This window comes from Lissotriton helveticus, chromosome 5_1 (genome assembly GCF_964261635.1).
Source record: "Lissotriton helveticus chromosome 5_1, aLisHel1.1, whole genome shotgun sequence".
In the NCBI taxonomy this organism is placed as follows: domain Eukaryota; kingdom Metazoa; phylum Chordata; class Amphibia; order Caudata; family Salamandridae; genus Lissotriton; species Lissotriton helveticus.
In genome coordinates this window covers 695218114-695243741 of record NC_136065.1, presented here as the reverse complement: position 1 = coordinate 695243741, position 25628 = coordinate 695218114, and the positions used below count along the sequence as shown (strand labels likewise).

At 42.9% G+C, this 25628-nt stretch overlaps 1 protein-coding gene across 1 annotated transcript in view; it reads left to right on the top strand.

Moving 5' to 3' along the window:
- The window catches only part of ECD (ecdysoneless cell cycle regulator), a 285220-nt gene that overhangs the window by 74074 nt on the left and 185518 nt on the right, over positions 1–25628 (top strand). The window contains exons 7-9 of the mRNA XM_078643094.1: positions 5294–5422; positions 14820–14945; positions 21668–21753. Coding sequence (XP_078499220.1) covers positions 5294–5422; positions 14820–14945; positions 21668–21753 — 341 coding nt within the window. The remainder of the gene's footprint in view (positions 1–5293; positions 5423–14819; positions 14946–21667; positions 21754–25628) is intronic.

Here is a 25628-nt window from a genome sequence, read left to right as displayed (position 1 = left end):
GGAGACTCAGGACATCCATAGGTTGCACAGAACCAACCTGGATTATGTTCCTTCCACCACCTTCTGCAAAGGCCTCAGTGTTCAATATATTGACCTTCCATCAGGTTCCTTAAGGGATGTTACAACATTAAACATCCCTTTCAGGGCTATACAAAGCAGTTCTCTTTGAGACACTTCAGCATGCAACGCCATCATAGTGTTCTGCAGCCAACAATTGACATTTTTCTTACACAAGCAAATAAAATCTGAACCAGCTTGTTAACTTAATAAATACAGAACTTAATAAAGGTTTTGCTTTTGTCAGATCATAAAGATATTTACTCAAGCTAACTTGGTTAACTGTCAGGAGGGAACCCCTATTGTGTTCTATACTTTAACTCAGCTTAGGTTGTTTTACTATGCCTGTGCAGAAGCTGTTACTGTGCTTCAGTTTTCTACTTGAAATTTTTGGGATTTAAACTGTTCACACTTACATACTCTGCCACCTCTTGACTTTAGAACTGGGATATGTTACCAGCTAAAAGACACGTCTTTCTCTTCTCTCCTGCCTGTGAAATCCATGCACACTGTATCTGCTTTTTGCTGAGTGGGATATGCGTTGACCCAGGCACCTTCATCTTACTTGTTGTAATGATAAATAAAATATTTTTTTAAATGAATCCATTGATTTGTCAACTTGTCAAGAGGAAGCAGTCCTGACACATTTTCTGCAAAACCATAGCGTAGCAAATGTGGCCTAGTATGTTTCCTTGATTAAGCTATAATAGCATATTAGCGATTATAGCCTACAAAAGGTATCAAAAAGGTATCCATCCAGTCAGATCTTCTTGCTCGTGTGAAAGTGTAAGTGGATTCCTAACCAAGTTCAGGGTCCCTGTTCCATGACCACTCTTTGATTCCATGCACTAGTTGCCTCTCATATACCTTACTTGGATGCGGTTAGCTCATCCCTTAAAGTAAGCAAAATGCAAATGTTGAGTTTGCCTGCACCCTATTCAGCCTTCCAACAAAATTAGGTTAGTCAGGATAACCTGCCTGTCCCTCATATAAAGAGTAGTTTCCAATTTCCACAGAATCACAATAAATTCCTCTTCCACTTTTTTTCAAACCCCATCATTTCCTACTGAGAGATCCCTCCATGCCTTGGATGTGAGAAGGGTTTTACTTTCTAGAAACAAATCACAGAGCATCAAAAAATGTAATTGTAACTATCAAAACACACTAAACCATAGCAAGATTGATTACTTTGTATGTAATAGTGTGCATGTAGGGAGACAATAAACCTTCCCAAGAGACACAAGACTTGGTCCTCAAAGGGAAAGGCTGCACTTACAGCCGTACTGAGAAAGGTTCCAATTTCAGACATGTGAAAACCAGCCAACAGAAGATCTATTACACCTTTACTATTGACTATTGTTTCAATTCAGACTCCAGGGCAGAACTCCAAGAGGGTCAGCCTTCATTACAAATTATTTTGGTTAATTTATTCTGTATGTATTTTTAAAAATGTTTTTATCGTTGTTAACAGACACTTTTCCTGGAGATGTACTGGCTATTATGTTCAGTGTTTGTGACTAGCAACGAAGACTCCATGATGGAGAAGGAGAGGTTATTTACTCTTAATCCTAGCCTGGAACGACTGGTATCTTCATTCAAGTTGTAGACTCCCCTCACCCACCATCTCTCTATTAGATTCATGCAGATCTGCCATCTTAAAACCGTTTTTCACCCTGTGTGGGGCACGGTTCCAGGAGGTCTTATCCTGAACTGGTATGGGAGCACAGGGGAGGGGCATGACTGGCAGAGAGGGTTGGCAACTCCTTCCCATTCCTAAAAAAAGGGTAAAGGGTATTGAAGCATACTGCTCAGTAAGATGTCCAGGTCACTTGATACTCACCATGTGATACATTCTGTTTACAGAGTGACTGTGAGGAGAGTGCCAATATCGTGTGACACACAGTGGCTCCTTTTAAGTTGGCAGGTATGTTCATCTTCCTTTATGTTCAGATTCCTGCTGCTCCATAAACATGAACAGACCATGCCGTACAGGCATTGTGGTACCAACAATGCACTGTCTACATTAAGAGTACAGTAATGAAATGGGGGCTGTATTGGTGACACTGCAAGGCAAGTCTCCCTATGGTAATATTCCAGGAAGAAGGGAATTCTGTGCCTTAGTCGTAAATACACTTTATTTCTGGATTCCCTTTAACAATGACCAAAAACAAACCGCGAGCATTGACTAGACACATCGGCAACATTGTCACAAGTGAAAACCATCAATAGAAAACAAGGCAACAATGACGCTGCACTATTACTAAAAGCACTGCATGAACTGACATACGATGAATTTATAAACGTGCAAAAGTACACTTTAAGTGATCGCACATATTGAACACACTGCAAGCTTTAGTCAGTGAACACCTGCAACTAGAGCAGTTGTTTTGAAAACTTATTTTGTCTTTCAACCATACAGGACAAAGAGGGACTATATTCCAAAACGAGAGTCAAACCCAGTCTTGCTCCTGAGGAGACCCCAAAATCCCGATGTTCGAAACACTTTGACCTCTACTCATTTGGGAGTTGTTGGACATAGCAACCATACAAAGGCAACCCAGAAAAAGTCAAATTAGGTGACTGGTCTTTGTTAAAATAAATTAGTTGTTATAACCCCTTCACATGCCATCATTTCTGTAGTCTAAACAACTGAGTTACAACTGCAGACTCCTCCTGTTTAAAAATGTATGACTGGTGTATTGTTTTTTATGTGTAATGTAAAATGTTTACGCGTGTAAAGCATTGTTTTTTTGATTTTTAACGTTTTTGTGGACTAAATAGCTCACACAACTTTTGGCAATATTATCCTATGTCTATGATTTGTTCATGCAAAATGAATTCACGCAAATGAATGTTTAAGCTACTGTATTCATCAACAATTAGATCAAGCTAATTAAATGTATTGATCTGCAAAGAATGAATAACAGTGTTGGCTAAATAGTTATTTTTCAAGGTTCTATGTTGTCATTATATTTAAATGTGGTCTTACCTTGCTGATCAAACAGACCCAACCCCTTTGTACAGACTTTTAGAAAGCATTTTCCTGCCCTTAGCCCTTTTGTGCCTGTAGCCTGTCTTGGGTCACATGACTGGCTGTAGCAGACAGTTAGACTTTATGAATTCCTCCCAGACAGCCACACAATAGAGGGATTAGGTGTGCCTGAACAGGTCATCTGCTGGCAGGATGTGGTGCGAAGCTGTAGACAGCCCCACTTACAACTGAATGGCCTGTGCTCTGCCTTCAAACTAAGGGCTTAACTACCGCACATTGTTACTGCAGCCAGCTTGGAGTCTGGGCATGGAAGGCTGGGAATTCCTTGCATATTTAAAGCCTCTGTCTTGAAGATTCTCCCACCTTCAAGAACTAGGACTCCAGGGTATAAAAAGAGAACCTCAGACACCAACTCTACAGTACACTTCTGGACCTGTTGATACTCTGTCAGGAAGAAGGACTGCTGTGCTGCTATGAGGACTGCCACTCTGCTGGACTGCCTCTCTGAATGAACTATTGCCCTGCTGAGTTGATCTGCTGCCTGCGGCCCTCTTGCCTGGGGAGGAAGAACTGGACCTGCAACCTCATATTGAACACAGGACCCCAGAGTGACTCCAATGGCTAGTCTGCTGGCCTCCTAATCGGAGCCTCAGAGACAAAAAAGGCTTCCCAACCCACTCCTGGATCCAGCTGCAGTGAGTTCCTCTCCCCAAATGGTACCTGTCAGGTCCTGGACCCTTGCTGTGGCTCAGCGAGCCTAAATTAAGCTTTTGGGCTATTCAAATGTAAAATGTAAATTGATACTTGTATAGCGCACTACTCACCCGCAAGAGTTTCAAGGCGCTTGTACGAATACCGCTGTGGAACCCATTCTGGCTTTCCCTGTGAGGTGTCCACTCCTGGGCACCCCCAAGGTGGAGGCCAGGCATCCTTAGCGTTGTGGGGGCCGTTGTGGAGATTAAGCAAGCTATTGCCCAGAGTTGCAGAGTGGGACTACATGATTGGAATAGGCACCGAGGCGAGAATTATCAGGTCCGTGGAATTTTGAGCCCAAGACCCGCCGAGGCGGGGAATTGAACCCTGGTCCCGGGCTAGACCTCTGCATCAGGGTCTGCCGCTCTAACCATTGAGCCACACTTCTCCACTAACGGGCCTGTTCACACCGAGACCATACCGTTCGCACTGAAAATCAGCGCAAAACGCCGTCAGCCCATCTCTTCGCACTGCAGTATTGACCGTTCACTGGGGACCGCCAACACTAAGCTGCAGCCCGCCTGTCCGCGACACCCAGCCTGTTCTTAGTTTATCATCAACAGGCTTATGCAGTGCACTCCTTGTTCCACGTTGCCCTCTCCAATGCAAACAGGACTCTTGGTAGAAAACTTGAGATGGTGAACCTGCAGCAGGACTAACTTGGGACTGTAGTGGACATGCGCTCCATCATGGTCGGCCTGAACTTGTGACTTTGACTTAGTCCAGTGTGACCAGATAGCCGCAGTTGGCTCTTTGTGAGTTGTAGGTGGATTTTTGTTGTTTTGGTCTTGTTTCCTTTATTAAATTCTGATCTACTTTTCTAACTTGGGGTGGAATCTTTTTGTGAATTGTTTTCACTGTTTGAAGTGGTGCACAGATACTTTACATATTTCTTCTAAGTTAAGCCTGACAGCTCTGTACCAAGCTACCAGAGGGTTGAGCACAGATTCATTTGGGGGTTGCATGTGCCTTACCCTGACAAGAATTTTGGTTGCTGCTTAACCAGGTCTCTAACACCAGTCAACCAACAACCCAATTTCTCACAGATTCCAAACAGGGTCCTCCATTTGCCTAGTAAAATGAAATGCCTCATACCCTGTACAATACAGACTGAAACACAAACCAGTTCAGATTTTCTTTACAGTTTTACATTTGGAAACAGACAATAGAATGAGATTTCCTCCCAACAAGTTTTTATACTACCAATATGGCAGATGTTCAAATGTTATTTCTGCATGTTCACAGAATTGTTAATGATAAAAGTGAAAGGTACATTTGCAGTGAAGTTTTGTTAAGAAACAACTTGAGATCTTTGGGTAAACATTAATGTTCGAACAAATATGAAAATAATCTTTAAAGAAAGCTTAAATAGGAACAAAGTTTCACAACTGAACTACACCTACATAGTGAAAATAGAATGCTGTTTTTGCACTAGTATTACTGGATTTGAGAGATTAATGCATATATAAATGTTTTGTTTTGCATTTACAGGTAACCTTCACAAAGTGTTTATATGCACAGTTGATGCAACAAAAGTTTATTCCTGACAGACGTAGCGGGTACAAACTGCCCTCTTGCACCGACCCTCAATTCAAAGCCGCCGACCTAGGAATGAAATTGGTACTATTTTTTGTTTTGTTTGTCCATTTTTTTAATGTATGGTTTGCCTCGAAAGACGCAGATAAAACCGATGGCATGACAAAAGTTTTAAGATGAAGAACTGTAATAGGGAGAAAAATAGACGTTATTATGTTTCTGTATAAATGATTGATGAGACCACATGCAAGCTTTTATAACTTTTTGGAGAAAACCTATTTGGAAGTAGGGTCATAGACACTAGTCAGCTTAACTCACTAGAAGGCGGTGGCACTCCTAATACATCTAGAGAACGTTACAATTAAAATAACAAACTTATCTGTCCTTTGCTCACTTTTCAGTACCACCGTAAAGGCAAGCATTTCCATCAGAAAAGGATAGGTGATAACTGTCTGCAGAGTAAGAGAGAGGTTGACTGAATAGATTTTCACTTGATGCATATTTAAGTGCTAAATTCATCGTTATAGGTCTATAATAATTTGCATGTTATGGTTTTCTACTAAGGAAGATTAATTCAAGCATTTAATGTATATTCAATGTTTCTATTCTTGCAATAAAATTAGGCTAACGCTAAAGAAAATGAAAAATCGAGAAAACTTAGTATTCGGTCTATGCTGCCACTAGCTTTTTTCTGTCACTCTGTCCACATCTGGTGGCAATAGCATCCCCATTCTTCAAGAAGGAGGGAAGAATGCCATTAAATGTATCATGAAGTAAATTATGCCACAATAGATTTGAACATTCAACCAGGCAGTAAAGGAGGGAATATTGTAGTAACACAAAGGAAGACTCAATTCTGTGACATCTACAAATTCAAGTATTGCGCTTTTCTTTTGAATGAAACGTTTACTTAAGTCCAAAACCGCCCACAAAAATCCTTATTTCCCGTCCTTAAACAAGAGTGGCATTTGAACTTGAATGATGTCGAGGACACCCATAGTTTATGACCAATTTGAGGGACCTTTGAGGGCTTCTATAGACCAGACACTGTTACAGACCATAGCTAATGAGTACATGTCATTAAAGCTGTCAGTATGTCATCAATAAAGTAACTAGAGTGGTATACCACAATTGAGTGAAGACTTTCCACCATGACTGAATGGAATAATATTTGCCTCTCTGTCTTTAATAGGAATTCAGCTCTCCTTCAAGTTAGTATAGGAAACCCTTGTGTTTTTGCAAGACCAGATGCTTATTTCTGTTGGTTTAAATTATCAGGAACTACGGAGGATAGTAACTTGATCAGTTTTTAAAACTGAAATCATTGGAATAATTTACAGCCCCCAAAGTGTCCTCCTGTGTTGACCATCCTGAAATGGACGTAGTTTAATTGCTCTTTTCGCGGATATGGTATCAAACATAGAGACATCTCATTATGCGTGCTACATATTACTTATTAAGCTCTCTTGAGCGAGTAGTAAATCTGACACTTTAGGCTCAATTGTTTTGTAGCACTAGACAAACTACACCTCCTGTAAAAAAGCCAACTTCAAAATCAACCTTGTGTTTTTATCCTTTGTTTTTGGTTGCTTCTTTGCTACCTAAAAAAATTGTTCACACCCTACTAGTGGAGTATACAAGCACCCATAGAACCCTGTGCTTCGTCCACTCCAGGTAGGGGCAACCTAGTGGATGCACCCCAAGCACGATGCCTTAAACATATTCTATACACAATTGCTAATCTGCACCACCTCTGCAAGTAGTTCAGTGATATACACCACAGGTAATGAAGCAAAATAATGATCACATTAGCTAAGGCAGTCCATCTGAGTGTCCCATGTTGGCTTCTAACCTCTGATCATGTTGGTTAAAATGCTGAAGAATAGTAAATCCCTGAAAGATATAGAAATCCTCATCACCCTATATGTGACCTCCAAATGTTGACCAGATCCGGTTACTCCCCTGTGCTTCCAGATCTCCTGTTGATATCTCCAGGAAAAACTGCATCTTAAAAGCGAAGCTTTCAATTGCTCAGTCCATATGAATCCATAGATTATACCTATACCCAAAGATAGAAGGGACTGATTGATATGCACACAGGAAAACACAAGTCTCTGGCGTATATTGTACCACTTCAGCCTCCATGGACATCCTCTCTGTCACAAGGGAAACTATGTTTCTAAATTAGCTTGTTTTCCAGAGGTGCAAGACTACCACCATTGTAGAAAATCTCTATTCTGGCTGAAAGTCTTTGTGAGCTTTCCTGTAACTGGTGGTGTAGATGGTACAGATGCAGAAACCATCTGTAGGGTACAGACTACAATCAGAACATCAACCTGTTCTTGGGTATGAAGCCGTTATGCCCCTTGTGCCCCATTAATAACACAATGGGAGCTCCTTTTGTTCTCCTGAGACCTCTAATCATTGAACTTAAATGAATCCTAAGTGCCGTAACTTGAGAAGTGCTAAATCTAATCAATTGAGCCACATTGCCTCTGCCATCAAGCAATCAATCAGGGTTGTTGAAGCGTAACTACTCACCCATGAGAGTCTCAAGGCGCTGTGTGTGTGTGTGTGTGTGTGTGGGGGGGGGGGAGGCTGTCCCGTTTGAGTGTTGGGGTCATCCGAAGAGCTATGTCTTGAGGTCCTTCCTGAACTGGGACAGTGTGGGTGCTTGGTGGAGGGGGAGGTCTTTTCAGGCCTTGGCTGGGCGGTAGGAGAAGGACTTTCCTCTTGTTCTGGTCCTGTGGATGTGAGGGATGGTGGCCAGCGAGAAGTTGTCTGATTGGGGGGGGTGTCCTTTGGGTGCGTGGAAGGAGAGGGGGCTGTTCAGGTATGTTGGTCCGGTGTTGTGCAGGGCCTTGTATGAGTGGGTGAGGAGTTTGAACGTTGTTCTTCTTTCGACTGGGAGCCAGTGGAGATCGCAGAGGTTTTGGGAAATGTGGCTGTGGCGGGGGATGTTGAGGATGAGTCTGACTGCAGCATTAGTGAGAGTCGAGTTTGCGAAGGAGATTCTTCTTGATTCCAGTATAGAGCGTGTTGCTGAAGTCTAGTCTGCTACTGATGAGCGTATGTGTGCCGGTTTTTCTGGATGCATGTAGGATCTATCTGAAAGTCTTTCGAAGCATGCGGAGGGTGTTAAAGCAGGTCAAGGTTACAGCTTTGATCTGGCAGTTCATTTTGAGCAATGAGTCCAGTATAATGCTGAGGTTTCATGCGTGGTCCGTTGGGGTGGGGGGACCACCAGGAGCCATCCCATGTGGAGGGGGTGGAGCCCAGGATGAGGGCCTCTGTTTTCTTGGAGTTAAGTTTCAGGCAGCTGTTCTTAATCCAGGTGGCGACAGCTTTCATTCCTTTTTGGAAGTTGCCATGACAGCAATGTATCCGCTTTCTGTATGCAGAACTATCTAATTCGTGGAGTTGATCCTATTTTTCTAAAAATCCAAACTCTGGCTGTACTGTCAAAGAAGGATCCTGGGATCTAGAATGGTCCCCAGCTGATCGGCCCACTTTTTTAAAAGAACATAGATGGGCAGGGGATCTTTCTTTGTACAGAGAAGAATTCTCTGAAACCTGTATACAAAGAACATAAGATTTATTATCCTAGGTAATTTGCAGCACAGACCTAGACCTAGGTGCCTCAGAGCACTTTACAATTAACAGTGAAGTATCTTAACGGTGTAATTGAGTGTATAAAATTAAAAAAAGAAGGTTGGCAACAATTGAATTGCCAGGAGAGGGAATTAACATATGAATGCAGGAGGTGGGGGGAAAGAATGTTTGTATTTACCAGAGATTGTGAAAGATTGTTCTTTAGAATTTTCCAGAACAAGAATAACTTGGCGTACAGTCTCTAGTTCATGCAATTCATTCCACAAGAGTTGGAGGGTGGCAGGAAAATGCTTGTTTTTCTTATGTTTGAATTACCAAAGGCAGGCGGCATTTTCCCTCCTGTGTTCCTTGCCCCTCCTGTGGTTTGAAGTTTGAGTTTTACATAGATGAGAAAGCTTATTTATTGCTACTGGGATAACATTAATTAAAAAAATGGTATAATTCTGCATCCTTTTCTTGCCTTAGAATCCAAATATAACTCTTATGACACAGGACACCAAACATATTCTCAAACACACATCGTAAAACCTCACGTCGTAAAACCTCTAAGAGCTATGCTGGTCTTGGCACTTACATATGAAATGGAATCTTTTTTTTTGCTGTGAGGCGATTCTATAAGGGCTCCAAGACCATATTGTGCAACTAAACAATATTTGACTGAAAATAATAATTTAAAGCTGCAACTTTAGATAGCACGTAAATGATATCTTAAACTATCCCAAACTCCTGGCAGCTGTTTATTTTGCAGCTTAGGTATATTTCACAAATAAATTAGAGATTCTCTACAAAATGTTTTTTACCTGTTAGCAGGACAAATACAGGAAATGTAGAAAAACCACAGGAAAATTGCCCTTAGTAAAGTAAGTGTACTTGTTGAAGCTACCAGGAAAAACGTATCAGAAAACAGCTAGGTGAGATTCTTTGCCTATTTTTCAACTAAGTCCTTGGGCTTCAGTAAGTCCTCTAGTAGATGGTGCCCTACTGGAGATTTTTCCCCCTTCAGCTGCTCCTCCATCCCACCTTACCCTCAGACACGGCTCAATTCATCACATTTAGGATCACATTGGCGCGGGCGTGCTTGTTGACATTTAGATGGTATACAACCATTCACCCAGAGACGAAGACATTAGTCATGACCATCCAATATGTCTTAATAGAAGCAGTAACTCTGGTGCTATGAGGTGGTAGAGGAACCATAATTTAGATGGTGAGCGCAAGATCCTCTCACCACAAGAGCATCTTAGTCTCCTCCAAAGCAATACATGTGCCTCTTGGACAGTTCTAGAGAAGAGAAGCATTCTACAGTTTTACCCCAACCAGAGCAATTATGTTTAGGTGGGTAAACATTTCCATAAGGTATCTGGGAAAACAGTTTTCAGAAAAGTATTCTGACTTTCATAAATAGAGCAATCAGTATTTCAGCATCTGCAGTGTTCAAATGCCCATCCACAAATTCAAAAGACATTGTGTACAACCATTTCCAAACTGTCCAGCATGTCTGCATTTGGAATAGTCGCCCTTGATGATATGGCACCTGCACTCCAAATTGTAATGGAAATTGTCTGACAGTGGAATCATTCCGGAGAGTGGATGAGACCGGGTGTTTGGTCCAACAAACTCTGCATTGCACTGATTGAGTAAGGTTTATCTTCATCTGTGTTCTTTTGACAAACATAGTGAAGTACTGTTTCCCATTTCTTGAGGTATGTGGATGGCCCAATTCCCTCTGAAACTCTAACTCTGGTGATCTCTTGTCAGAGGTTAATTCACCCCATTCTCCCCATTCTTACCTCTTACACAAACATTTTGGATTTCAGAATTTTCCATATGCCAGGAAAAGCCAGGACAACCTCATAAAAGAGCACTTATTCCAGCATGACAAGGAATCCTCTGCTTTTGAGTGGGCCACAGTAAAAACACCTGACCATGAGCTTCAAACTTGAATGCAAGCTATGACGCCATTTAATGAATGGTGTTGTTTTGTGTAGTGGAGTTATTTGTAGGTTATGTTTCTCTGTTAATTTTTGCTTGCTAATGTTAGAATCCAATAAACAATTATCTATGAAACCACTAAAGTGTAGGGTCCTACCAGTATTCATATGAATGCACACTTTTGTTACTTATGGGAAATTCTGGAATCTGGGCTTCCTTTAGATATCAGAGTAAAACAGTTGGTTCTGCTTCTACTGTTGGTGCCAGATAAAAACCTAAGATGGGGATAATGTATTAAATACCTAATAAAGGGGCAGAACACCTGTCTAAAAATGGACAACACAATAGAAGGGGGAAATAAAAACATGGAGGAGAAGGAAGGGAACTATGGAAAAGAAATAAAAGACAGAGCGGGAGCCCTAAAGACGCAACCCATAAATACTAGCCCCATGCAAAGTGAGTCATGGAGAGCATCAGTTACTAAATCGATTAAGGACTTTGTTGGGAAACACTTTAAAAGAAAGCAACTATTGTCGGAATCCAAGTTTTGTGGTGAAGAGCAATCAATTCAGAGTGAGCATGTCAACCAGTTATCGTTGGGGCTACAGTTACCCTTTCCAAACTTTCAAGAACTATTGAGTCAAAATGATTTTTCCTGGAACCAAGGCTGTCTTCATCACCTCAGCTCTTTGTCTCTTGGAGGGCAGAGGTTTACAAGGAGAGGGAGGAGAGAGTGAGCATTGTATCTTGGCATCCACGAACCCCTCAGGAGAGGTCCGGAAGGGGAGAGTGGAACCGTTTTCAGCTAAAGTAACTAAGAAGCAGCACAAAACTCTATTCTGAATTTTGTGATTTTGACAATGCCATCAGTCTCTATGCTGGACATAATGTCGATACTACAAAAAACTTTGCAAGGTTTACTGGAGTTGTCCATGCTGAATATTGATGGTTTAAAATCCCCAAAAGACCAGCTACAAATTATAGTGGGCGAACTAAAACAAATTAGAGACCATATGCCATGACTATAAAGGCCTGTGGAAGAAGCGAAACTATCAACTGAAAACCCCGGTTATCAGGAAGTAGAGGAAGTGCTTCGGTTATCTGTCCTGTAAAGTGTTTCCATATCTACATACCCAATGAATATAAAAAAACAGGAAGAATATACTAGATATAGGAAATGTATCCCTTGGATGAGAAGGAGGAGGAAAGGGCCAAAGAAGGCGGCAAAGGAGAAACAGCTGAAATTGAAGTGTGTGGGGATGGATAAAAGGCATAAGAGTCTGGTAAAAGACCCAATAGACTACTATAAGGAAGGGTGAAGAGCGAATAAAATAAAGTGATAGGAGAAGTAGTCCACGTCCCCAACAGAAGAGAAATAACTGTGGCCTTAATAAATAGGATAGCCAGAGAGAAAAGGTTGAACCGAAAGGGGGAGGGGGGGGGGGGGAGAGGGAACTGACATGCTGTAGAAAGAGGGGTAGGGGAGAATGTAGTGTGATGTCCCAAGAAATAGAAATAGGAAGTAGCGATGGGAGTAATTTATGGCTATACTTTGACCTGCCCAGTATGGGAAAGTAGGTAAGAAAGTGTGAAAGATACAACCGTTAGATCTGTCCCAGCTACTTTTCTTCTTCTCCAAATGGGTACGGTTGAAGAAAATACAGACAGATGACCTTAAGCAAGTGAGCTTCACAGAAAACAATACTTGGAATGAAGCAACAAAAGTACAATTGTTCTCCAAAATATGCTGAACAAGAATTACGTCTTACTAATCCACATGCAAGCAGACATGTTCTCATCTTTTATATGCAGATGTATCTCTTCTTCACATAATTTTTAGACATTTAAAACATTCTTAGTTCCTCATTGCAGCTTTCCACAAGACAATACTATTATTTTTCAGTAAAGTACACAATATAATAGAGGCAATAATTCATCTTTTTCTTACTTCCCAAAACATTCACTACATAGTTCTTAAACATACCCCCTAATGCATACAGTTCATCATATATATGTTTTCATATCACTGATACTTTTTTTTATCAAACTCCCATATACATTTTCATTTTGAATGTAATTTTTATAAAGAATTAAAAAGTTATGTACATACCAGTGAATTCAGTTTGTAGATTATATTGTGGTTTTAGCTCTTTCTGGATAGTTTTCAAACTGTTGGGATTTGTAAAAACTAAGCACAAGAATGGTACACCACGCTCATACAAAGCACCTTGAAATGGCAACCTCTTCAACTTTACACTCGGTGATCATAAAGCTGCATGGAAGGGAAAGTGCCTAGACTGTAGAGAAAAACTGATGACTCACACTCAAAAAGGAGTTTTAGCCTGGCCTAATTCAATACTATAGTATAGAACAGCACATCAATGAATAATGTGAGTTGAAAGCAGCCAAGAATTCATTAAAAGTGGGTAAACCATGTGGTAGCCTGCAGGACCGTCAGGCGCCTGTTCTGGCAGCTGAAATAGAATAGGACCCCTAACATGTCTCTATGTGACGTTACTAGAGCTGTATTTGATACTTGGGATCAACTAGTGGTGCAGAAGGAGGTTTAATCATATCCCTGTCTTCTCTCCTCACCTCAATACATTTCAGCCTGATCTTTACTCGGGATTTGTATTCGTCGCCATATCAGAAATGGAGGAAAGGGAACTTGTAGTGGAAATCTCTGTGAACGAGAGATCTAAGCAGCCCAAAAAAAACAAGTAAGGGGATCAGCTGTGGGAAACTGTTCTGCAGTTAGAAGTGTCTTCAGTACAGGGAAAATCATTACATGCAATTAAGTGCATGTACCTTATCCACATATGCCGGAGAATTAATGGGTGGGGGAGACCTTTTTCCACATGTGCTGGAACTTTGCAAGGCTCTGGTCTTTTTAGGAGAGATCATGGGGTTGATAAATTATGTATTTGGCTCAATAGATCCCAGTTGGTTCTGTTCGGCTTGAGGGATCATGTTGCCCCTAATATGACATCCCATGATTTGCAGAAGAATCAAATGGAGGGGTCAGGTAAAATGCTTATAACTAGCATCTGGAAGAAATACACTGTGCCATTGATTCTGCAGTGGTATCACGAATTCTGGGAAATCTTGGCATTGGAGCACTTGTGTACAATGTATATTTCAGAACCTACATCTTTCAAGATTTGTGGTCCACCTCTGAAAAGCTTTGCTAGAATAGACATTGCACTTTTTAGCCTACCAAGACTTAGGGTGCTGGACCTTTAGCATTTACAACTAATGATTGATATTATCAGTTGCATTGGAAATCCTTCCATATAGGTGTTGGAGTCCACCACCAGCTCAGAAGCAACCTCACCTTTGAGTACAAAGAGGAAGGGGGCAGGTATTTGGTTATAGGTTGGTTCTGTTCAAGTGGCCAACTCTAAGTTTGATGAGTGAGCCACTATTGATGAAGTCTGCAGTGGAATGATGTACTGCAAATATAATACAAGTATTTGAAACACTGTGAATTCTATGTCAAGACTTAACAAGCTGCTGAGCAGCGAAGAAAAAGGAAGGGCTTTTCCTTGGTGGATGTTATATATGGTTGGACTGTTTCGTCTCTTCAAAAAAACAAAAAATCATGGGACTTGTAGTCTTTTATTGTGTTGATATAATATTGGTTTTGGCTGCTGAGCAATAAAAAGAAGAATGTTTTTGCATAATCCTCGCTCTGTGTCCTTAATATAATTGGAACTTTCCTTCACAATAGCTAGGACATTTTATATTCTTGTGGAACAGGGTATCCGATAGAGGAATGGATACTATTTACACCTTTGTACATATTATTTTGCTGAAATTGCAGATTTCCGTTTACATTCAGTAAACTGCATGCCCATTTTGCAGTTATTATTATTATTATTTTTAAGTGGGAGTCATAACATGCTTCCAATTAATAATGTATCTGTCTCTCTTTCAGGCGCATGGGTTTGAAATTATGTGCTCCAAATGCACTGGCTCCTCATCCGATAATAGGAGAAGTACATTTGATAATCCAAGGTGGAGTGGCTTTCTTAGCAGCTTGAAGAAAAACGATTACTTTAAGGTAGGATGTTCTATATTAATTTACATGTTTGAGATTCAAAGAATTCTTCTTTTACTAAGTGCAAAGTCCCTTAATTCACTTGGTGCACAACTGCCACAGTTCTGGTCTTTGTCCAGGCATTACAGTACCTGGTTTGTTGGAGAACACACAGACATCATTCTCAGAAACATTAGTGTTAACTGCTGAATGAGTGGGATAGCTTCTTACATTCAACATTGCTCTTGCTTGGAGGTGTTTCGATGCTTCTTGATTGTATAGTCTTAAGCCTTTTTTCTGCATAATTGAAACTGGCCCTCTTGTACCAACTGGGTTTTATACAAACTGGTTATTATGTGGCAACAAGGCATCATTGAAAATCTTGATATGGTAACAGTGCATATTTGAAGTGGCCCAAAGGTAATAGCTACTGAAAAACACGTGGAAGTTTTACTTTTAATTCTGCTTCTCAAAGGGGGGTAGATCAAAATTGTTTGGCTCCCGACTGGAGCCGAGCGAGGGTGCAGCGTCCTCGAGGTCAGTCAGGGCGACTCTTGTGATGCACCGAGGCCTGCTGGTCACAGACTCACTCCAGTCCCCGGTTACGACCTGAAGTCTTTGGTGATTTGGCCCCGCAGCCCCTTCTGACACAGGGGGTTGCTGTAGTACCTCTGTTTGCAACATACACTCCTCCGGTGCAATTGCACACATAACAGCAGCCCCTCCTGGGATGTGGGGTCACCGCTAAGGTGTTCACAAATCCTGCCACACCGTTCACACAATTATTTTGCCAGTGGAACCCTCTGGCACACAGGGTCACCGCAATGATGCAGTACGGGCTTGGCACCCTCTGCACAGCTCTCGATACTCAACTCAATCTATGGCATCTCTTGCTTGGCATACGAAGGTCACCAAAACAATCCTGCACATGGGCTGCGACCCGATCGTTACACAACCAAGCCCTCACACCTCGCACAGGGAGTGCTCACAATAGGGCCCCCCACTGGGCCACTCTTCTTCCAAAACTCTCCTCTTTCTTACAGGGCACACTGTTCTTGGCAAGCTGGCAGGCGCCGGTGCTCCAGGTCCTAGGGCAGGTGGTCTCCGTTTTTTCTGTTTGGCTCGGATACTGGGAAGGGAACACGTTCGGAACCACACACTCAAGCGGCATACACTGCCCGAGACACTGATGACAGACTAAGAGTGGAAATGTATTTTGCTAGTAGATTACTGAAACATTATGTGCTTGTAAACATTATTGCATATTTATCACTATGTCACTTGTGAGTGAAATAAACATTTTTTTCTTTTTTTGTTATTGTTTATGCAAAAAAACAAAATAAATTACAAAAAAGGTTAGTGAGCCTATAGTCCAGTGACACAGGATAAAATAACCTGTTTACTACTACAGATTCCTACACAGTATGCTTCCACCACTGCTCTCACGCTGCTTAACCCCTGGTGAATGCAAATAGAACAATTAATGGACAGCATGCTCCACAATGTCTAACATTCACAGTATGCTTCCACCACTGCTCCCACGCTGCTTAACCCCTGGTGAATGCAAAAAGGACAATTGATGGACAGCATGCTGCACACTGTCCAACATTCACTCCAGTACAGAGATCTGGGGCTAAATCCATAATTTTCTGCTCCCCATGCCTTTTCAGGACAGACCCAGCCATATGCAAACCAGTCTTGACCCTACTCCCCTTGGGAATAGTCCAGCCGAACTGCCAGGCCAGGTCCTCCCCGGACTGGAAACAAGCATCTTGGGACCGATTTCGGGGCATCACTCCTCATCAGCCAGGCTAGCTTGACTCCAGTGGCATGGAGAGCACGGGACCCACGTCTAGGTATACCCATCCCATTCAGGGGGTGGGGGAGGGGAACACATGCAAAAAGAACAATTGGTGGACAGAATGCTGCACAATGTTTAACATTCACCCCAGTATTTGTTCTGCATTCCGTCCATCATTTGTGTGTCTTTTGCTTTCTTGCCCTAAGTGTGCCGGGTATGCTCAGATGTGGGCACTGTGCCACTGGATTTAAGCTAGCCTGGCTGATGAGAGGTGAAACCCCGAAACCGGTCTTGGGAGGCATGTTTCTGATTGATTTGCATATGGCTGGGTCTAAACTGGGGTCGCATGGTGAGCAAAAGAAAAATTAATTTAACCCAGCTCTGTGACTAGAGGTCAATGGTTTGATTTGTTCTGCATTCCGTCCATCATTTGTGTGTCTTTTGCTTTCTCGCCCTGGTGAAGGCGGTAGTTTTCCACCTCTTTTAGGGCAGCACTTTCAACGGCCCTCCTGGTCAAACAAGTCTTCAATCTGTGAGACAGGTCTACGTCATGGTGCACACACATGATCTGTGTTTACCTATGACAAAACAAATCAGCATTAGGGATCCGGACAACCGTACAGTAGGGCACTTGGGGCAGGAGAACACTTCTTCAACCATACAGAGAACGTTTCTGTCCCAACAAACCCGACTTCTGTTTTTAAGCTATTATACAGGCTCTCTTCCACATGTACCTTTAATTTAGTGGCAAACTTTAATGTATCATTTAAGACATAGATTGTGTGATATTATCCAGACTACCATTTAAATCAATGTTGTGCCCTATAAGAGACCGAAAGAGCACTTGGTGGAAAGCTGATCTTTCTTGGAAAATGCCTGAAACCTTTTACCTCCGCGTTTCTTCTCGGCTCCTTTGCCAGGGCAGCTAAATACTCTTTGTAGAACTTTGGAGGCCTCCTCTGACAGCTGGAAAGGGTTTTCAGAACATCTGCACATTCTTGATGTTGAGGTGTAGTTCAGCGTAAAAAAACATTTGAGGTTGGATTTTCTCTAGCATCCTATTTACCTTTGAGAATCCATTTGAAGATGAAAATCAATTCACTTGATGTTGACCAGAACTTCACTATCAGAATGCCTCGTTTTGAGCACACTTCTCCATCCGAGAGAAACCATTGAGTAAGTTCTGTGCAAAAGCAGACTACACTAGAGTGCTCTCCTGCTCATAAGGTGAACGTACTATCTCTTTAACCTCCTGGTAATAATATTCCTCAACATGAATAGCTGCCAACCCAGGGTAAGTTACAGAATAGCCAACAGTAAAATATCTAGAAAGGTCTTTCCCAGGGCCTGTTGACTTTCTGCACTTTTGGCTCTGTGCTGTATTCATGTCTGCTAAAGGCACAGACCACGGGTTGGGTCCAGATTAAGGCACTGCAACTTGAGACGCAGCACACACTGCTCTTGGTGCATGTTGTAATAATTCTTCTGCACACCAGGATTTCTTTAGTGGATGATGTGTTGTATTTGGGTTTCACATACAGATCCTCCCAAGTTCGATACGTCACTGGTCTCAGTAGGCCAAGAGGAAGTGTAGCTGCACTCTAAGGCAGTCTTCCCCATAGATGTATAATGGAGTGTCACTGCGGACAAGACAGTGGACCACACTGACTTTCCCTATGAGCGTACACTAACATATTGAGGCCTACCCCAGGTTAATATCCAGTCCTGTAGAGTTCCCTCTGTGCAAGGTTACATGTGCGCAGATGTGTTCATGTGCAAACAGCCAAGTGCTCCTTATCCTTGCTGCACTTTAGCTGCCTTATCTTAAAAGGTGGACAATGGCGGTAAACGCGTGCAGTCCATTTACCATGGATGAATCAACGGTTGAGAGGCTCACCTACAGTAAAAGGTCAAAAACCTGGTAATCAACAGCAAAAAATCTGGAGGAATTTTATGGGCAGAACCCATTGCATTACCAGTTGGTAATTCAGTCTGCAGTATGGAGGAGTCAAGATCTTTACAAAATGGTTTTCCAGGGGGCAAGACCTCCTCAGAATGCATTCTGCCTCCTGAAAGTGGTGCTGCAATGCTTGGCAAGAAGCCTGCAAATCACCAGTCATCTGAGCCCTCATGCCCCCGCGATCCCTCTGCAAGGCCTTCCCCACCTACAAGTCCACTTAGCTCACACTGCCCTACACAACTGGGACAACGCCGGACTTTCAACACTTGGCGACTTGTTTCTTGAATGACAACTCCTGCCTTTCTCCTCACGGACCGAATAGTTTGGCCTCCTTGAGGGTCAGTTCCCCTAAATGGCTCAGTACAACACACTCTTGGGAGTCCAATGGAACATCTTAGACTGGGAAGAAGAAATCCACTTTCTGATACAGGCTATGTACAGCCACCGGTTTGTTAGCTGACTTTACAAGGCCACACAGACCAACATGCAAATCTTATTAGACTTACTCTGGTATATATGGGTGCAGGAATTTCTCGGAGATTTGTACACAAAAGAATTGGATTAAGCCCACCTTCATAAGGTATCTCGCAACACCAGTTTTAAACTGATAACAAAATGTTATACTACATAGAGCCTACTCCACTATTTCCTACAGCTAGTGCTTCCTGTGCACACCGCGGGGACCCTACAGCTGATTCCCAGCCATGTTCTGTGGAGCTGTCAATAGGTGGCACCTTTCTGGTTCAAGACCCTCCGGCATATAGCCAAATTAACAGGGTTCCCAGAACTCAACGTATGGGAAGCCTATGACCCGGGCATATTCAGAGATTGAAGTGGCTAGGATCTGTGAGGCACGAAATGCCCATATGTTTTTTTTTAGTTTAACAAAAACAGTTCCCCTACCTTTTGTTAAATGACAACTGTCCTGGGATGGTTAATACCGACAGGTGAGGTGCCTCAGCTGAAGTGCAAAAAAGGGAGGAACAGAGAACAACACTAGAAACACGCCTTCTTACCAGGGTGTATGTTGCCTGAAAGAAACATGAATGTGTGCAATGTGGTAATCTGCAAATGTAAAGGTTACTTGATAGCCTGTAAAGGCTTTAATTGATGGAGTCACTTGAAGCTTCCTAATGTCAAAGATGTATTCTTTTTGAGAGACATGTATAAGGGTATTACCAGCTGAGCCCTGGAGTACGTGCTTTTAACCCCTCCCACGCTCATGACGAGCTCAGCTCGTCATGAGCCACGGTTCTTGTGTGCTCATGACGAGCTGAGCTTGTCACGGCCGTTAGAACGCTCACACGTGAGGATATTCCCCTGCTGCGCTGAGCGTTCTATTGAAACGGACGTGGCTGTGACGAGACTCAGCTCGTCATGAGCATACGAGAACCGTGGCTCGTGACGAGCTGAGCTCGTCGTGAGCACCGGGGCGCTGTGCGCGACCCAGCACAGCAGGGGAATCGGGCCAGCAGCGAAGGGGTTAAAGGATAGCTATGAAAATATTTGTACTACATATAGCATTTGTATTATTAAAATCTATATTTTGGAAGGACCTTTATATTTTAAACCCTAAATCTTTTTGCACATGTAGTGGCAGCCTATCTTTTACTCCATTAAATTGTGAATATCTCACTGATTAGTTTACCATGCATTTATTTTTAATTTAAGGTGTTATTATCTTACATGCTGTTACCGGTAGGTGAAAGGTCAACAAAAGAGTTACAGAATATTTTGTTATATTTCGCCACACCATGAACCCCATACAATGCCTATGGAGACCTCCACCTCTCCTCGGGATCACAGTTCACATAATTTTGTAATGCATTTTGACTGCTGGGCATATTTAAGCAACTAAAGTCAGACAAAACTGCACTGTGATTTGTACATCAGGTCTCCTTCTTACCAAACACATCATCACCAGCAAGTGGAAGCTCCACCATCACTAGATAAATGAAGCTGAGGTCTCCTACATTGGGCGTGAGCCGAGAGTACAACCCTTCATATAGAAGAAGCCTGTGGCCTCCGTGAAGACCCTAGTGCAGGGAAGTGGGAGGATATGTGGGTGCCCCTTCCTACAAGCCCCACAGACGATGCCTTACCACCCTGAATGCAAGAAGACCCCATTCTGCCACTCTGTTTGTGCAGCTGAGCACCTAATAGTGAACCTTCCCCCCGTTCACACTTGTGGGATGCTTCCTTTAACCAATAAGGCATAAGTTTTCCCAATTTTCACAATCCCAGGGTCCCGGCGTCCGTACATCACTACTATCCTTGACCTACCCATATTTCTTGGCTGTCTCTTTGTTTCTGCACTCAACTTTTTTGTTCCCTTTTTTATTTCCTGATATTGGTTCCATGTTTGAGTTAACTTTTTGTAAGAGTTATGGTACTACAGTTGTGCTATGTATCATTGCTGTCCCTCCATGAAGATGCTTTTATTGTTACTATTTAATTGCAAATGGTCAGGGCCACTAGAATTATGTGACAGGGGAGGGTCAAACTTTGCTTCAGGGTTCAGTAAATTATGTGGCAAGAAAAGACAATTTATGCAGCGTAATTCGGCCCATTTGTGATGGTATTAGTTCACTATCTTGCCATTTTTACACGTTGTCTGGGCATTGGTTGCACTTCATTGGTACCAGTACAACACCCAAATATAGCAATAAGCAACAGAAAAGTTACCAGTCAACCTTTGCAACTGGTCTTCCATTGCGCCGCAACATATTTCGCCGCATTTTTAGTACCTTTTGAACTGTTTGAGCTTGAAAAAAACTTTTTTTTTGTTAAAATCTGCAGATTGTGCAACAAATGATGGCATATGTAGTAAATGTATAATTATATGGAAAAAAATGCATGGCCTCACAATCTCATAGTTCAAGTGGGCCTCCATATGGCACTGGGTGCCCGCTATCTGTCTTCATAAAAAAAATAACGGTTGGATGCAAACAGTAAATATAATATTTATGGTTTGTTTTGGATCAGAGCGAGATGGAAGGATCCATCAGGTATAAGGAGCTACTGAGATTGGCAGAGATATATTTTCAACAATCGGTAGACAAACCAGAAAGGTAAGAATGCATGAACAGTTATTGACATAGCATGCTACTTTGCCTCAAAAAAATTCTATACATTGTTTTGTTTCTTTTGTTTTCCTAGAGTATTGTGTTAGGTCGACTTTAAGTTGATTGCCTTTGATAGATAAAGCATCTTTCAAGTTAATGTGCAGAATGCCAATCCCAGCATTGTGATCTGTCTGTAGGAGACCTATGTCAGTAGAAGAGTCTGGCCAATAAAAGGAGTACCTTATTTGTATCTGTTTTCATTACTGTTGGAGGGGACATATTTACGGATAAAGTGCATCCTGTCAGTTGTGAGCCAAATAACCATTTTATGCAGTTAGTCGATGTACAGTTTATATGTTGAGGACTAAATATATTCATGCTTTCCTATCATCAATGACTGTCTTTCCTTTTAAGAACTAATATCAACATCATCTGTTCACTGAAATCCCCATTGTCTGAACTTCACTCTTGCATGTTTCAGTATACATATTGAGTTTGTACTTTGGTGCTCATGAGGGCGATTTGTAACCACTTTTCACTTGCTTCAGAAAAATATATGTTTGAGGCATGTGTTTCTGTAGATAAACATGCTGTGCTTACTGCTGCCATCTAGTATTGAGCGCGGTTGTGTGCAAGTTGTTCTTCGAAGAACTGTTCTTGAGTCATGAAGTACTGTGACTCCACCTCTTCTTGCAAGGCTCATCATCTGCTCCATTGTTAGATAGTTTTTTTTCCGCCGTTTGGTTAGGACGTGTGCACCCGTACTTCAGATCAAAGCCCTTGGGTTGTTCTTTTAGGCCATCATAATTCCTGTCCCTCTGGCGATATTGTATTAGGTCGCACTCCTCTTTTCTTGTATCTGGTCAACACCTACAGTTTTGTCTGGGGCAGATCTCTGCTCAACCTCGGCCCCCAACATTCGGGGACTCTTTCCCTTCTAATCGGTCCGCTCTCACCATGCATCGCCTGTGATGGAACAGACACCTTTTTTATATTGCCCTCGGTGTCGCACGAAATAACCCTGGGCCGACATCAACCATAGGTGTTATTTTTGCTTTTCACCCGAGCACTATGAGGACTCTTACGACTCCTGCCAATCCTTCCGGTCAAAAGACCCTTCGAGACTGCCAGACCAGTCGACCCGAGATGGCACACAGAGGTGGAGATGACTTCCCAGATCTCTTTGGTACCCAGGACCTCAAGGGGGAACATAATCCTGAGCGTTGGTCGCCAACAAGGAGGGTCTTGCACTTGAAGAGAGTTCCAGCTTCGACCTCTATATCCAAGTCCTCTTGCCAGCTTAACAGATTGTGAGTACAGGTCTGCACCCTCTCCCTCTTGAATACACCCCACAAGGGGCGCTCATCCTCTCTGAACCCAGAGAGGCAGACAGGCTTCTGGGCTGCCACTGCCTTTGGGATATGGTCAGCAACGACTCTGGACTTCGGACCCTACGGCCAGCTCTTCTCAGCGCCAAAGAATATCTTGAAGCTGACTCACTCTGTGCAGCCAACGCCAGGCTCGGCACCGACCCAGTCTTTGGATCCGAAACCATCAGTGTCGAAACCCAGGTCGGCGGCAAAATATTCAGTACGGATGGGAAGATCGGCCTTCGAACCGGTCCTCAAGAATCTGCAGGATGAACTCCATGAGGTAGATTGTCTTTGTGAGAGGCTGGCCTGGTATATGAGGTCCACTAATGTGAGTGGGCACCTTGCATCAGTCCAGACAACACTTATGGTGATTTAAGAGGTCTCGTACAACATTAGAAATCTATCCAAGTGGCAACTGCGGGGAGCATTAAGAGTGCCAGATAAAAAGGAAGAAAGCGGCAGGCAGGGCGAGATTCACAGGTACTGAAATAGTGTCTGTACTTTGACGAAAGTGTGACTATAAGGCAGCATCAACCGCCTGACCCGCGAGTTGCAAAATAGTAAAACCCAGTAGAAAAACTACTGGAAAGAACAAAATACTGGTGAGCGCATTAGGCCTCATTCTTATGCAAGGAATGCATGTTTTTTTCTAGAGCAGGGATACTTAACAGTAGATATTTAGCCCTGAAGAAGGCCCCAGACCCAAGTGGGCTCACGGTGCGGGCCAAAACATGTTGACACTTTAAAGGGGGTATAACTGAACCAATACATTCAGAGAAACCCCATTTGTTTAACGTTTTTATGCAATACCCCAGGTAACCGCCTAATAAGCATATAGTTTGGGTATACCTGAAGGTATTTTTAACATCACTCATCTGGTTCCCTGCATGGCCAGCTTTTGCTTTATATAAAAACTCCCATAACATCTTTGGTTGAGTCCGCCCAGGTAGTACCATCTTACCTGGGTGTGAAAAGACACTTATGATGAAGCATGTCACGATAAGCATTGTTCGGAGATTGATTGGAGGGAGAGCAGTAAACCCTTGCGGGACCGCTTTCACACTTTCTTCCTCTTTATCTGGCAGTCTTGATCTCCCTAGGGATATCTAGACAGCAGCTGTTGCTTCTATGTGATGCGATTGTACCTGGGAGATTGCAACTGACCTGCTTTTCTCTCACTCTCTATTGTGAATAAGAGCTGTGGAGAGCAACCTTCGGGCTTAGTCTTGAAGGAGTGTAAAGCAGTTTGTTTTACCAGAATGCAATCTTATAGTATAGATTAAATGAAAGGGAATAACACAAGGTATTTGTAAAACTATGTATTTGTTATATAATACAATCTAGTGCGTCTCAGTGTCTCCCACACGGAGATATACACAAAGCACACAATACTATAGCTAAGAAATCACAGTAAATAGCACTAATACACAGCAGTACCCGGGGGGCTGACCATATACTAAAAAAGTGGGATAAGAAAGACGACTCGAGTCAGGACAAAGTGGAGTGGACTTAGAATTGCTGGACTCCCAAGAAACCACCCACGGTGAGTAGATAGGGACCCCATGGAGTGCGAGTGTAGTGTGGGAACACGACTGCGTGTTCCATACAAGTCTATATGCAAGTCCTGGTTGGACTTTTAAGGATTAGGGACCCTTCCCAGTGGACTACGAAGAAACACCGTAGAAGACAGAAGGTTGGAGAGCCAGCCCACCCGTGGATACCGAAGTACCCAAGTTACCTAACCCAGGAAAGCCGGGTGCATAGGTGTGAAGTGGCTTCGGAAACCGCTGTCAAACCCAATGGAGGAGTTCGAAGCATGAGTGTCAGTTGGAATCCAAACGTGGATTATTGTCTCCTCTCCCCCCGCCTCCACTCCACTCACTCCTCTCTCCTCTCTGCTTCACTTCACTCCCCTCTCCACTCCCCTCTCCACTCCACTCCCCTCTCCCCCACCACCCCGGCCTCTAGCATCACCATTTTCACCTCCTTCACTGCCTGACCCACTTACATAAACATCAGAGCGATCACAAAATTCTGACATAAGTGAGCACGGTGGGGGGCAGACTACACGATATGCCCCCACAAGAGGACCTGTGGGATTCTTATGATGTGGATCCACCAGGGGATATGGATCCTTACCTTTACACTGCCCACCACTCCTCTGCAGACGACATCACTTCATACCATAAGGTTTTGGGTAGGACTGCAGCATATCCTCGAGTAGAAATGCACAAAGAGCCTGCCGAAGAGTATTTCCTCTTCTAAATTGTTTCCTCTGCTCACTGTTCCACGTATTACCTGCTCATGCTGAAAGAGATGCTCAAAACCGCTCCTGGTATTTTAAAGGAGCCGGTTAATGGCTCGAGTTATCACCACCCAAGTCAATTAAAAAATACAAGGCTTCCCCTTTAGACCTTATTTACGTGGGGGCCAAACTCCCTCCTGATTATCTGGTGGTGCATACCGACCGTAAATGGGAATACATACAAGGCACCAGCGATGCCCCTC